Genomic DNA, 15,445 nt, shown 5'->3' with positions numbered 1-15,445 from the left:
GTTGTTTGATTTGTTTCTCTTTTTTTTGTAGTTGTTGTATTTTTAGTGAATTTGCCCATTTATGTTTGTTTTCTGTGAAGATTGTGGTGAAGGCGATGCTGATAATAGACTCTTGTATAAGCATGATGCTTGTACTATTATTGTAGAGTTAATCTCTACTCTATCTGAAGTATAAGTGCGTGCTTCATAAAAATATTAATATTGATGTATGCAGCATTAGTTGACCTTTAGAGGTTTCCCCCCTTAGAGTTCCTAACATGCATCACGTGCAACGCACGTTTTGCATACAAGTTTAGTTAGATAGGTGTAATTAGACGAGTTCATTTTAAATTATACTAAATGGACGCTAAATAAGCTGTGTTTATTAACCCGTTTGCCCGCCCGCACGTATTCCCAAAACAAAAACCCTAAATCCCGACCCCAATTCCTCTCTGAGCTCTTCTTTTCTCTCGAACCCCGACCCCAAATCCTCCTCCTCCGCCTCAATCCCGACCCCAATTCCTCCTCCCACGCCTCCTCCACCGCCCAATTTCTCTGAGCTTAGGGAGAGTCTCCGCGTGGTCTCTCTCCCTGCTGGGAGATCGTCGACGTCGCCGGACGCGCAGGTTTTGTTTTTTCTGTTTTTTTATTTATGTATTTTCAGTAGCATCATCATTAATTCCACTAGCAGCATCATTGTTTATCCTCAATGCCTCATCATTTTTTATTTATGATATTTTAAAATTACCCTTATCACAATACCTTCAAATATGAAGAATTGGGTGTGCACACAGCCACACAGGAATGCATGGGCATGCACATCGGCTCATTTCTTTTTAAGTTCCTTAAACTTGTTCGTTTTTATCTATTAGACACGTTTTCCTGATATAAACACTATTCTTTGTCAACTTACAAGATTGTTGTCTTGGGGCTTATCACATAATATATGAGGAATTCATTTAAGACTTCGTCACCTGAGACATCATGGGCTCCTTCTAAATGCATATACGATGTGAGGACATCTGCAGGTCAATTAATCGAGCGACTTAGGTTTATTCTAGCAAGGCTATTTCAAATAAGTTATTTTTCTCCATCCTTGCTCGACATTGTTCACTATTTCTTTTCCCAGAGTCGCATCTGTTAGTAAGAGACAAGTTTGTATTGCTTTTTATATTCCATTCTTTTGCATTGACCCATTTAATTCAGAACTTGGAGTTGAAAGTATATAGTTATGTTTTGTCTTAATTCTCAATTGTGTAGTGCATTGTCATAGGATTCTATTTGTGATGGAGAGTTGGCATTAAGTTGGTGAATGTTTTATGAGAATATTATTTAGTTGTTCGATTGGATTAGTGGGTATGATGTTGGAAAGGAATTTACAACGATTAGTTGATGGGACAATCAATAAACCATTCGTTGGTGGAAATTTTTGGGGTGTTAAAAACAATTACATGATAAGCTAATTTTGTGTATTGTAATAAGAGCTTCTAAAATTATCATTAGTTTGTGTATAATTAAGGATTCTTAATTTTCTATCCTAATTTTGCTATTAGTATAAGAACAAAGCACTATCCCTTTGGTGTTTATAAATTTCATGAGTTTATGTTATATGAAAAGTTTAAATCCCTTTGGTGTTTATAAATTTCATGAGTTTATGTTATATGAAAAGTTTAAAAAGAACAAAGCACTGTCCCTTTGGTGTTTATAAATTTTTTCATGAGTTTATGTTATATGAAAAGTTTAAAAAGAACAAAGCACTGTCCCTTTGGTGTTTATAAATTTTCATGAGCTTTTATTTTCTTTTTTTATCATTTGTTATTTGGTAAAATGTTTTAATACCATGCCAAGGTCATTTGTGTAAATTTACATATATTTTCTTTCCTCTCCTTCCCTCCATTAGCACTCCCAAACAAGTTATATTAATTTCACCTTCATTCACCTTACTCAACTCCCAAACAACATATTACGATCCCCTTCCTTTCCTTACCTTCCCTTTCCCTTGTTTATCTTTCCTTCCCTCCCCTCAGTGAACTCCCAAACATAGCATTATCCTCCTCCGTTTTCCCTCTTTCCTCCGTCCTGAGCATCGTTCGAACCGAACATCAATTGAGTTCATTCATCAGTTTAAGAATTTAGTCGTTTTGTGTTTGGTAAGATTTTAATTCCAAGTTCTTTGCAAAATTTTAACTGACTGAATTCAATCAAAGAAATCTCTTGCTAGAGCTTTTAATGTTCCTTAGATTTACTCAAATTTTAATCTTGTTGTTATATAGCATTTGCTGTGTTTGTTATTTTCTCACTTATTTTCACCGTTCTCAATTGCTAATCCCGCATTTTTATTACGTAGATTTTCATTTAGATTTGTACTAAAACTCTGCAGATTTGTGTTACAGTACAGCTGCTCAACTATGGTGGCTCAAGAATCAGAGTAAGCCTTTTACTTGTTCTAATATTTTTATAGAATTTAATCATTTTTTCTGTCTAATTTTTTTTGATCTATAATACTCTGGTTTGTTGGTTGATGTGAAGTCCGGTTGTTGATTACAAAACCCTAACCGTCCCAGTGAAATCTGCTGTCGATAAGTTCGATCTCCTCCCTGCCTTTCTCAAGGCAAGCCTGTCCTCTTACTTTAATAATTGAGTTAACTGAGTTATTTTTGGTTAATTTGTTGGTCTGTGTTCATTTGAAATTGGCAGGTGAGGGGATTAGTGAAGGAGCACATTGATTCCTTTAACTATTTCATCGACCATGGCATCCACAAGATCGTGGAGGCTAACAAGCGGCTAGTCTGTGTTCATGACCCAACCCTTTTCCTTGAGTAAATTAATTTGTCTTACCATATTTTTGAGCATATGTATTTGTTGATATTTTTTGAATTATTTTATTGAGTTTCTCGGTTTTCAGGTATAAAAGGATCTATGTGGGCAATCCTACTGTCCACGTAGATCTTGTTGAGCAGAAGATCACACCTCAGATGTGTCGCCTTTCTGATCGAACGTACGCATTCTCTTAGTTCTCATATCTTCCAATTCATTCCATGAGTATTCATACTCATAGTTACGCTAGGTCTCATGTTTTCTATTGTTCACATGCCCTCTAATGCAGTTATGCAGCTCCAATTTTCGTTGATGTTGAGTTTACCAAAGGGAATCAACCAAACAAGCAAATTGAACAAAGGGTACTCATGAACCTAATTGTCCATTAAGCTGATTGTTTTTAACACTTGAATTAACTTTTTCTCTTATTATCATTGTCTTAGCAACGTATGCAAATAGGGCAAATGCCAATCATGCTCCGAAGTTCCCACTGTGTATTAAGAGGAAAGGATGAAGCTGAGCTTGCAAAGCTAGGTACTTCTAAATCTCTGTTATTGTTCATGCTTTTGATTCTTACCTTTTGTGAGCGCCTCTTCCTTACAATTGACTCACTATGAACCTGATTTTTCAGGTGAATGTCCTCTTGATCCTGGTGGGTACTTTATTGCTAAAGGGAATGAAAAGGTATGCTGTTTTCATTTGGAATTTTTATGTATCCATATCTTATCATGCTTCAGTGTTGCCTTACTATAAATATCAATCTTATATTGATGGTTCTAATATGTTCCCTTTCTACATGATATTATGTCATGCTCTCATTTAGCCATCATGCAAAGTAGATTTGGGTAGGCTTATCAGATTTTGATATGCCCTTTCCGTGTAATTATGCAGGGAAATGGTATATATTTCTTGATTTGGATCCTGTATTCAGTGTTTTCTTAATTTCTTTGCATTTCTCATATCATATGCGTAAGAGGAATCTTGTGTTGTATGATTAAATTCATTTGCATTTTAATTGGTGTAACTAAACAAAGTTGGGTTGGTGATTTATCGTTAGTCATCTATTTTTATGAAGTCTGTTTGCATAGAATAATAATAATCATGCACACACACACACACGAGTTGGACTGCTATGCTCTTAGGTTTGGAGGAGAAGGAATCTCCTCTTACATTTCTAACTGTGGGATTTATATCTCAATGGTCGTAACTTGAGGATGTATTTTAGGGATAAGATATGACAATAAACTCGTGGAGGGGAAAATTAGATATTTAAAGAAAAACTATAAATGTATTAGAATTTAATCATGAGATTGAAATCGCATCTTCTTTCTTCTGCTTTTTTTTTTCTTTTTTCTCTGGCTCATGTACATGAAGCAGCTGAACCAATGTCACCTTAACTCATGGAACCTTGTTTTTTTGAACAATGAAGCCAAATAACATGGAAGTATTTTCTGAATATATGTTGGCTTTCATAGAGTTTGTGTAATGCTTCAGAGATTACTTCTCCTAATCATCACCTTCTCTCCAAAAGCAAGGAAGATGAATTTTAAGCAGATAAACATTCTGTTTCTGTGAAAATACAAGTAGACACATGTGCAAGGTAGGTTTCAAAGGGGTCATCGTTCGTCCTAATACTCAGGCTGTAGCCATTCCGAAAAGAAAACTTCCTAAAACAAATCACCTAGCTACTGTCATATTTTCAACATTATTAACGCAATATCTTCAACATTTGTTATGATTGTTGCTGGAATTAATTGAAACGCTTGATGGGTTTGTTTGTGATGTTGTATGGAGAAAGCTGAAGATATAATGAAAGAATTTCAAACATAAACAATTATATGTAATTTTCTATATCAGTAATATTTAGAATCTCTTGTTTTCCCTCTAAAATTTAACTGCCCTTCCTTTTTCCATAAGCTGCCTTCTTAAATCATGACCATTAAAATTCTAATTGGACGGTATAAATGTGGGAGGACTAGATTCCCTCTCCTTTTAGGAGGAAAATAGTTCAACTATATATATTCGAGTTCATGTTGAGACTGTTCTGTTTCTTTGTCATAAACAATTTGATCAATTAAAGAGTTAGGTTTGGTTCGAGCATTCTCACCTCCATTGAATGACATTTTCTCAAGATATTAAGGAAACTGATTTGAGCATTCTCACCTCCATTGAATATTTTGACATTTTCTCTAGATATTAAGAGTTTCCTTATTGTTCAAGGGATTCTGTAAGTTTGGGGCAAAGTCCATAAGTTTTGCTAGAATCAAATGATCAAATTGAAGATCATGCCTTCTACACACAAGAAGAGCCACTGTTCTTTTTGGGCATTTCTTCAATTAGGATTTGCACAAAATTTTGGCTACTCAGAAGAAAAATATTTTGTGAGGGTGATTGCACTTAATCTATTAGATAATCTTCTGTCATCGTGTTCTTCTTAGGCATTATTCTTATTTTCAATTTTTATGAGCTAGAGTTCACGAGCAAAGGAACAATTACTATTTTTTTTTGCTAAATTCACCATGGTCCATGGAACATCCAAGCTCATTACTTAGGGTATGTTTAAATACTATGGTGATTTTTGTGTTGTGTTTTCTAGAAAAACACTATCTACGGTGTTTTTCTTCCAAAGTATTTTCAAAACGCCATTGTGAGTTTTTTGGTCAATGCTAGTTTGACCATTCCCATACACATTAAATTATAGCATATTATATATTTTATAAAATAATATAATATATAAGACGTAACATATTATATTATAATATGTTTATATTAGTTAATACACTATATTATATTAATTTTTATTTTATTATTTTAATAATACAATATATATTACTTAATATATGATATTTATGATATATTGTTTTTATATATTATATTTATTGACTATATAACATTATACTAATTTTCTTATATTATGACATTTATATTATTTTAATAAAATATTTCATAATATAATGTATATCATATTAAATAATATATTTTATTAATTATATCATATTAGATTATATATTATAAAATGATATTATATTATGTTATATTATACTATCCAATATATATTTTGTAATATATTATATTTTTAATATTTCTTTTATAATATATTTATCGATTATATAATGTAATGCTAGATATGGTATATTATATTATATTATTTTAATATAATATTTAATAATAAATGTATTATATCAAATGATATACTTTTATTATATTAATATTTACTATATGTTAGTAATTTAGTTATATTTAATATAAGTTATTTACTTATTATACTATATTAATTTTATATATTATAATATTTATATTATTTTAATAAAATATTTCATAATATAATATATATTGGAGAAACTATTCATTTGTATTCTTTGCGGATACAAAGACAACTAATAAATAAATTTTCAAGGTGAAATTGCTTCCGCCCCTAGCTATTTGAACCATGTGGCACGCTCTCCTTTGACTGACAAGCAAATGTTTGATGTGATGGGGATTATGGAGCGCACAACCAACTACACACATAAGGAGCGTAGGCACCGAGACAACACCAAGGATTTTACATGGTTCGGCCAAACATGCCCATATCCATGGTTCTTCAAATCCAGTACAAGCGATACAACTGATGAAAGTTTTGCACAGACAAACTTGAAAACCGTTGCATATCTTACATCTCTCAAGAAAGCCGAGAACACCGATTATTTAAGAGCTCCAGGAGGTCATCATCACATCGTATCACTCATAGAACTTGAGAACACCGATCATTCAGGAGTTCTAAGAGGATCCTTCCTCGCCCCTAGAGAATGACCTTCTCTTAACACATCCACATCCTTTTATAGCCTCCAATTAGAAGTTCAAGGAGCTAACCATTAATGCATCATTTCGTCTTCGTGTGCATTACTGCCTTTCAAAGTTCCATTCTTTTCATTCTCCAATTTTGACTAGTCTTCCAATCTTCCTAGTCAACACAATGGATTCCTTTCGCATTTATGAGACTTGGGGAGAATCCTAACATGATGATTGCAACCTTATGACCATACTCTTGGCGAATCAATTAAATATTTGAAAAATATGTCAAATATTTCAATATAACACAAACTCATGGTGGATCAAGTAAACTACCATAGATTAAATTTAGGGACATCCAAAGCAACCGAACTCCATCTGATCCCAAGAGCTCGCTTGCTAGCTCCATACCATCTTGGTCTAAATGAACATGTATTATCATTTGAACTTTAGTTTTGTTAGAATCATTGGAAAGTAATCAGAATTGGAGTTGAAATATTAGAATTAATTGTGATATTTTGATAAAGAGCTAAGCTTTAGAGTAATCCATAGAAAAGAATATATTTTCATGAATGGTGTTGCGAACTTCTAGGTATAGGGAAGGAAACGGGCAACATCGAGCGGCGAACTTGGAATGACTGGGGGTTGACTAGGCTGTCAATTAAGGAGGGTTCTACTGTTTTGGAGGAGAATAGAAAAAGAGGCAGAAAAGAAGAAAGTGGTAGATTTGGAATTAATAAAGGGTGAGGAGTAGATTTAATTTAACATGTTTAAAAGTATAGAGTTGTTTGACTAGTCAAACTGAGTTCCGATACAGATCAAAATTGCACGGAGCAGAAGCATCTTTTCACATTTGTAATTATATAAAACAATACTTTTTTTTTCATTATTTAGTCATATTACTAAAGCAAAATGATAAAATTAAACGAAAACCAAAAGATTGAAAAGATTAAAGCAAATCCAATAGATTCGTCTGCATGGCATCAAATTTTCAGGCGTAGTTAATGTGTGCTTTGTTTCTTCTTCTTTCTCCTCATTCATTTGGCAATCTTCAATTTGATGTTTTATCTTCCACTTGGTTAGTTCTCAACTCTGTTGCCACACAATTTTTATCGATCAGTAAACATCTAAATCTCTCTCTCTCTCTCTCTCTCTCTCTCTCTCCCCTCCTCTCTTTTGTGTCTGTATTTAAAATGTTAATTTACTTTCTAGTTTTATTTTCTCTCTCTCTCTCTCTCTGTGTGTGTGTTTAAAATCCCAAGGTTTTGTTTAGCAAAATGACTATACAAACATAAAAATTCCTATGAATTTCCTTAGAATGTATGTTAATTCCTTTCATATGGAAACATTCCTTCCACAATCCTTTCCTAATTATGCTTGTCATTGAAGGTTTATTTTTTCAAAATTTATTTAAGAAAGTTGATGCACTATTTTCATCTTTTTCTGTTCTTATTGGAAGTAAATATGTATTCCTATGGGTAATAGTTAGTTTTGGAGTCCTATTCAGTTATGTCGTTTCAAAGAGAGCGTATTTATGATATTCCGAGATGAATACATAATGACTTATGTATTCATCTTGTCTTATATGTTAATTTCTTTTATGTTACGTGATTCACTTGTTTTGTGTATTTATATAGTATGGGACTTGATGCATCATGTATTCACATATGCCTTGATGTACTCCTACTCCATGGTCTTGACATGTTTTTCATTTTCTTTGTTTTTGTTGACTATATGTTCAATTGCTAATGACATCATTTATCTTTTAGGTTATTCTGATACAAGAACAACTTTCAAAGAATCGGATTATTATTGATAGAGATAGTAAGGGACGGTATGATGTACTCAGTGACCCTTGTTGTGCTACTTTATATTTCATAATTTCTTATTACCTTATTTGTGATAATCAAGTGAAGCTAAAGTTTGTTGCATGGATTTGAATCTAATATTTAAGTTTATAACATAAATCACAAGGGACACATTCAACAGGTATAACAAAATGCTTAAGTAAAGTATCTAAAGGAATATCAATATAAGAATGCATGAATGAACACGATTTAAAGAATTAAAAAATTTACAAAAAGAAAGAAAGAGTTTCACACCAAAACTATTAAAAAAAAGGAATAAGCTTTGAAAGATTGTTAAAGGGTTGCTGTTGCAAAGCACTTATAAATTTAGCTGGATGCCCTATTCATAGTGGTGGTAGGGAGGTGGGGGATGCCTATCTGATTGAAACCAAAATTGTATTTAGTCAAGTTGTTTTGATCATAATAATGTCCAATTAAGGTTTAACTTAGGGCTTTTCTATGCTAGATTTATATTTACACTAAAGCTATTGGGTTGCCACCGTAGAATGTCTTTTCCAAGCCAAAGTAAATTATATTATTAGTAAAGGTTTTTGTCAAAGAATACTAAAAGCTACCTAGCTCAGTTGGTTATAGTCTTCACATTTATATCATAGGTTTCATGTTCGAATCTTGTCAGAGTCAATTTTACATAGCAAAATACCTATGACCTGTGTACCATACCTTTTTGGACAATTAAATAAAGGTTGTTGTTTTTCATATAAATCCAATTTATAAAATAATTTATTTTTAAGCTCACAAACCTCAAAAATGACATTTTAAGATCAAAATACATACTTCATGAGTTTTAGTAAAATGATATAATAAAAAATTGATGTACAATAGAATGCTTTTTGCCTATAAACCAAAAGTTTTACCTCCATTTATTCTTAAATTCACCCTTTTTTATATAAGCCAAAATCTCATCCCCATTTATTTTTAAATCCGCCCACTTTCAAAGTCACTTTTAGATCCAAAATACTTCACCTCACACTTTACTCCATTCTTTTCAGCCTACCAAGTACCAACTTTCGAAAGGTTTTTCCCTGTAAACCCAAAGTTTTAACCCCCCATTTATTCCTGTACCTACTCACTTCCAAAGTCAAGCCTATGCCAAAATAATTACTAATTTTTTTAAAGTTTGTATTCTACCAGTTTATTCTATTGTATGTTGCAGATTTTATTACAATTTGCTAACTAAGTGCTTATGTATGCAATGCATTTTTTAAACAAAATATTTAAAGATTTTGTATCCTATTTTTTTACACTAAGCTCATGAACATCAGGAATTGTAAATGAGCTTTTGCTTATAAATCTGAAAATTTACCCCCATTTATTTTTAAACTCACGCTTCTGAAAGGATTTTCTGTCGTATAAATCCAAAGTTTTACCTCCACTTAATTTTTCAAAACTTACTCTCTTCCAAAATTCAATTAATATATTTTTTTGTTAAAAATTCTGAAAGAAAATTAGCTTAGCTGGTTAAAGTCTACATATTTGGCTCACAGGTTCCAAGTTTGAATCTCAGATGGGCCATCGTTTTACATTGGGTTTTATTTAGTATTAAAACATCTAATCTTCAATAATTTAGTATTAAAACATCTAATCTCAATAATTACTCATTAGTCCCTCAAATCCTAAGGTTATTGCCATTTGGTCCCTCAATGATGATACTACCCTCATCTAATGTTTTTTTAAAGGGTTATTTGCAATTTGGCATTTTTAGAGGGTATTTTTTACATAGGGTTATTTAGATATTGGTTCCTCAAATCTTCAATAATTCCATATTAGTCCCTCAAATCTAAATGCGTTCATCTAATGTTTTTAAAGGGTTGTTTGCGATTTGGCATACTAAAATTTATAGTTTTTTTTTTAAACTTTGATATGCACAAGTTTTTGACACTTTGATTCATAGTCGCATGGAACCTGGTTCGTTTCGGTTTAAGGGATGGGTACGGGAACACGGTGCGCCACTAAGTATTGAGTACGAGGGTTTAGGCTTATACGATACGTTAGAGAACGTGATTACACTTTGATTCATAGTCGCATGGAACCTGGTTCGTTTCGGTTTGAGGGACGGGTACGGGAACACGGTGCGCCACTGACTAAGTATTGAGTACGAGGGTTTAGGCTTATACGATACGTTAGAGAACGTGATACGCTTTATGTTCGATTCTGAAATGCTAGTTGATATTAGTAGTGGTAAAAGAATCTTAAGAATCATGTTGCAATTAAGATATGCATACTTTATTTGCTTAATTTCTTACAGTTTCCGTTGTTAATTCTCTTAAAAAGAGTTATTTTTACTTCAAAATTTAATTGGTTTGAATTCTAAATTGGGTTGCTTGGGTTCGTGAAACGGGTCGTGTTCTGCACGAATTTGGGAAGATTGAACCCCGGTCGCTGTTCGCTATAGCATACATCGTTCCCACCTTCTATGCTTTGATTCCCCAAAATTTACACCTCTGTAAACTTTGATCCCCAAACCTTTTCTTGAAATTTTGACACCCCAAAGTTTATACATTTTTTAACTTTCATACCTCAAAGATTCTTTTTTATAACTTTGATACCTCAAAGTTTGTACATTTTTTAATTTTAATACCCTAGAATTTAAGATAAAGTTTTAAGGTATCAAAGTGTCTAAAACAGAACTTTGAGGTATCTAGGTTAAAAATATAAACTTTGTCCTAAGAAAAGTGTCAAGAAAAAACTTTGAGGTATCAGAGTTAAAAAGGTGTAAACTTTAGGGTATCAAAAGTGTCAAAAAGCTTGGATATTAAAGTTAAAAGGTGTAAACTTTAGTTTATCAAAGTGTATATAATCCTTTTGTGAGCAAGGTGAGTTTTTTAAGAGAGAAATCATAACTAAGAGTTATTTTTGTTATTGAGGGACAAAATTGTTAGACACCTTAGGATTTGAGGGACTTACGAGCAATTATTGAAATTTGAGGGGCTCATATGGAACTGTTGAATATTTGAGGGGCTAATTTTCTCGAAAACATTTCTTTTTAAATTAAATGAGCCTTTTTTTTGGCATTTCTCCATACTAATTATGAACATAACACTACCAAGGCATTACCAAGGCATTAATATTGTGCAAATGCTTTAACTAATATGTTTTCTAAATCAAAATGAGCCATTTTTGTTGGCTTTCTCCATGCAAATTTGTCCACAATATAACTACCAAAGGCATTAGTATTGTCCGTATGCTGAAACCATTCTTTTTTGACTTTTCCCACACTAATTTATCTATAATACAAAACTGAAAAATATTTTTGTTCACAAGCTAAAAAAGAAAATTTTGAACCGAATGCTTAAACCATTTTTTCCCTTCATTCACACTAATTTATCTATATTATAACTCCCAAAAATATTTTTATCTACAAATTAAAAAAGAGTTTTCTAAGCAAAATGCTTATCCATTATTTTTTGGCAACACGCCAGTCAATTTTGGTCGTTCTCTGCTTGATCAATGGGCTGGCTGAATGGGTAGAAGTAAATCCGCAAGTCCATAGAGCTCGGTTTTGTAATGCAATTTAACTGAAAGAGGCTTCATCAGACCTTTTAATATGCTTGTGAGTGCAAATAAATGTAACATGCTGAACTAATATACAAAAAAAAAAGGTATGGAGTAGAAGACATCACATCGTGAAGGGTCTAATGATCTAACTTCATAAAATCATTCAAAACAGTCAAACTCCTAAGTTAAGCAATATAAGCATGAAGGAAATATTGATTCATAAGCCGGGAGTACTAATAGAGTAATAGTATATTAACATGTATAATATAATGTCACTTTATCGTCAAATAGGATACCATGAGTCCAACTTGACCGAGTGCATCATCTAAAAGGCAATCAACCATCTACTTAAATCTGTATAAACAAAGGTCATTTGATAAGGGTAAGAAAAGAAGATAACAAAACCGACATCAGGTACATAAAAGAAAAAAAATGATGTTGCTACTGTTTGCTTGTGGACTTGAGATGGAAGAGTGGCTGAGAAGTTTAAGCAAAATAGAGCAAACAATGCAAAAAGTCACATCTTTCACTACAAGGGAATTCGTCTTTATTTGTATTTACATAGTAGTAGGTTAATTACTTCTGCAAATTTCTTTTTATCATGTTCTCATAGTTATTTATCATTCTTCTGAAATTGTTTGGTATGTCATGACTCATGTTTCCATTTTTGTTGTCATAAGGTATTTGAAAGCAAGCTTATCCATAGCTATGTGTTGTTGTTGTCAGGGTATCAGCATCAGTTACAAGCAGCACGCATGAGACAAAAAGCAAAACTGTCTTCTTCATGGAGAAAGATAAAATATATCTACAACTTAATCAGTTTTCTAAGCCAGTACTGACGCTGCACTGATCTCTTTTCCTAAGAATTTCCATGAACTGCCTGCTTTACTTGTGCTTGGATTTTCTCCAGGTTCCAATTATGATAATCTTGAAAGCTATGGGTATTGAGAGTGATCAGGAGATTGTCCAAATGCTCGGAAGAGATCCACGATATGGCAGTCTCCTTCTTCCATCCATTCAGGTTGCCTATTTCATTTGAGTAACTAGTACATATCAACATCGTAAAGCTTTCTATCTGGTAACTTATAACATAAGTTGACCTTCACTTTTATTATTATTATTGGTAATTGTTATGTCAATTAAACAAAGTTGAATATTTATATGCTGTTTTAATGGCTTCTTTTGCTAAGATATTTATGTCATTGCCTGCATGTTTCTCTTCAATATCTATAGTAAATACATCAATGGTATCACGATGATCATTATGCTTCTTTTAAATGGACTTCATTATATTATTCTAGTCTTCATTATATTATTCTGCTCTTTCTATAATGTGAATGAATTCTATATTCATACTTTATTAATAACTTACGAGTTAATCAGTCATCATTGTTAACACCGTCGCCATCTGTGCATATTCTGGCAAAATGGTGTTGTTTGTTTGGGACATGATCTGTTTAGTAGGATTTGATGGTGAGGTTTACCTTGCAAGTAACTAGGGCCTCATCTGCAATACAAAAAGCCTGTCGGGACTATAGAGGCTTATGTTTAAACTAAAAACCTCCTAAACATTAATTAATCTAGATTTATCTTCAATATATAAAAGATTGACAACCTATTGAAACTACACTGAGTTCCATGTATCATCAAGCTTTATACCATAATTTCCTTTTCCATAGCTTTCTTCCTACATGGATGTGATATGGTTTTTGATACACCTACACATCAAGGAATTTGATGAAAATAAATAGCTGAACCAAAAAAAAAAAAAAAAAAAAAAAAAGAAAAAATAGAGAGGTGACTTTTAATTGGGGCTCCAGTAGAGATTACTATTGTTGTGTATTTTTCTGAGAGACTCGCTCACTTATACATAGGTCATTCTCATTCCCTCCCACTCATAAGGAACTGGCTCCCAAAATTTTCTCAAACCAACCAAACAACCCCATTTCCCCTCAACAGATTGATCTTTTGAGATGTATGTTACCATTTTAATGATTACACCTTTGTGATTCTTTTGTTGATTTGGTCGAAGTGACCAACATCTCCCACTTGGCCAAATTAACCAAAGGGTGTGCCTCCCACTATAATATATCAAATATAGTGACACTGAATTTCAAAATGCCTTCCTTTTCTTTCTTTTGTCTACATTATATTGAACATAGAGATTACAGGAATGAATGGAAGTGTAAAGCTTAAAGCCTGGCCATCAAGATTTAAGCTCTCTTCAAATTCTATATGTAAGAGGTTGTCAATAATGTTCTGGTTTTGTTTACATGTGTTTGATTGCTCTTTTCGTAAGTGTGAGTCCTTGCAAGAGATTGAACAAATCCATCATCTTATTCATTTCTGTCCCTAACATGTGTATCCAGTCCGGTGTTAAACTAAATAAAGAAGCAATTGGAAACTGGTGATGTTGGCATATTGGGAGAGAGTGTCCTTATCTGGGCCAGAGTTTTTTGGGTGTAACACAGAAAAGAGAAAAAAACTTCGTACCTTTTTATATGCCCTATTTCTTTTTATTCCATAAGATGCTTATTTTGCCCGAAGTGTCTAGTTTCACATCTTGGATTATTAGGAATCTCTTTCTATAGTTATGCACTTATGCTCATGGCTTCACATACTTAAACTCCACGCTAGTTTGTAGCTTTTAATGATGTAAAGCTTGTGTCCTGCTGACTACATGAAATGGTACATAATATGTTTGTTCCTTAACTATTTAAGATAGCTTCAATGCTTTGTCAATATTCTTCGCCAAATTTACTTATTCAGCCTTAAACTTTATAATATATGTTAGTGTTAAGATTGCACTTGTAATCTTACGCCGGTTCATGTCTTTAGCTTTACAATCTTGTTGCTATGTTTTTTGTATTATATTTCTTTCTTTCACAGTTGCAATGTTTGGCATTGGTAGTGTTTGATTCAAATGATGATAGTACATTCATAGCTTCATCATGTTAGAAGCTAGATTATTCCAATACCATGTGAAGACCTTTTTTTTTTTTTCATTTTGGTTCTTATGTCAGGAATGTTACTCTGAGAAAATATACACACAAAAGCAAGCATTGGATTACCTTGATGAGAAGGTTAGTAGTTCTAAAGCTTTGTACTAATTTTAAATAGAGGTTTAATTTTCTTGTGTTAATTTGACAACTTGTTATGCACAATTGTTATATTAGTTTTGTTATCATGTTAATATAATGGGGGTGTATCTGCATAAATCATGCACTGTTTTTTTGCGTATTTTTTCAGGTGTCTTTAATTTCCTTATTCGACGTGGTATAACTTTTTGATTTAATTATATTATATGCTATCTCAGATGATTTTGAAAAGATTGCAATTGCTGTAATTTTTTGTTGTGCAAAGTGTTTCTTGGTTAGCGTATGACAGTTATGAACTATGTTCTGTTCCCACACATGGATCTTTTACCCTTTGAAGCTTTATGTATGTGAAAATGCTTGGGGTTCCCACGAAACCCCTTTGAACTCTGGTGTTTCTCAGAAAACCCCTGCACTTCG

The 15,445-nt window shown here is 32.6% G+C and overlaps 1 protein-coding gene across 1 annotated transcript in view; it reads left to right on the top strand.

Annotated features, from left to right (window-relative positions):
* The window catches only part of LOC109839980 (DNA-directed RNA polymerase III subunit 2), a 60,699-nt gene continuing 45,623 nt past the window's right edge, over positions 370-15,445 (top strand). Inside the window, exons 1-12 of the mRNA XM_020408459.1 lie at positions 370-605; positions 2,373-2,407; positions 2,509-2,590; positions 2,677-2,798; positions 2,885-2,977; positions 3,086-3,158; positions 3,240-3,330; positions 3,428-3,480; positions 8,337-8,401; positions 12,657-12,762; positions 12,841-12,951; positions 14,954-15,013. Of these exons, the coding sequence (XP_020264048.1) occupies positions 2,388-2,407; positions 2,509-2,590; positions 2,677-2,798; positions 2,885-2,977; positions 3,086-3,158; positions 3,240-3,330; positions 3,428-3,480; positions 8,337-8,401; positions 12,657-12,762; positions 12,841-12,951; positions 14,954-15,013 (876 nt within the window). The 5' untranslated portion in view covers positions 370-605; positions 2,373-2,387. The remainder of the gene's footprint in view (positions 606-2,372; positions 2,408-2,508; positions 2,591-2,676; positions 2,799-2,884; positions 2,978-3,085; positions 3,159-3,239; positions 3,331-3,427; positions 3,481-8,336; positions 8,402-12,656; positions 12,763-12,840; positions 12,952-14,953; positions 15,014-15,445) is intronic.

Source organism: Asparagus officinalis, chromosome 1 (assembly GCF_001876935.1).
Source record: "Asparagus officinalis chromosome 1, Aspof.V1, whole genome shotgun sequence".
NCBI classification, from domain to species: domain Eukaryota; kingdom Viridiplantae; phylum Streptophyta; class Magnoliopsida; order Asparagales; family Asparagaceae; genus Asparagus; species Asparagus officinalis.
The sequence above is the reverse complement of the archived record's forward strand: the minus strand, read 5'-3'. Positions and strand labels throughout refer to the sequence as shown.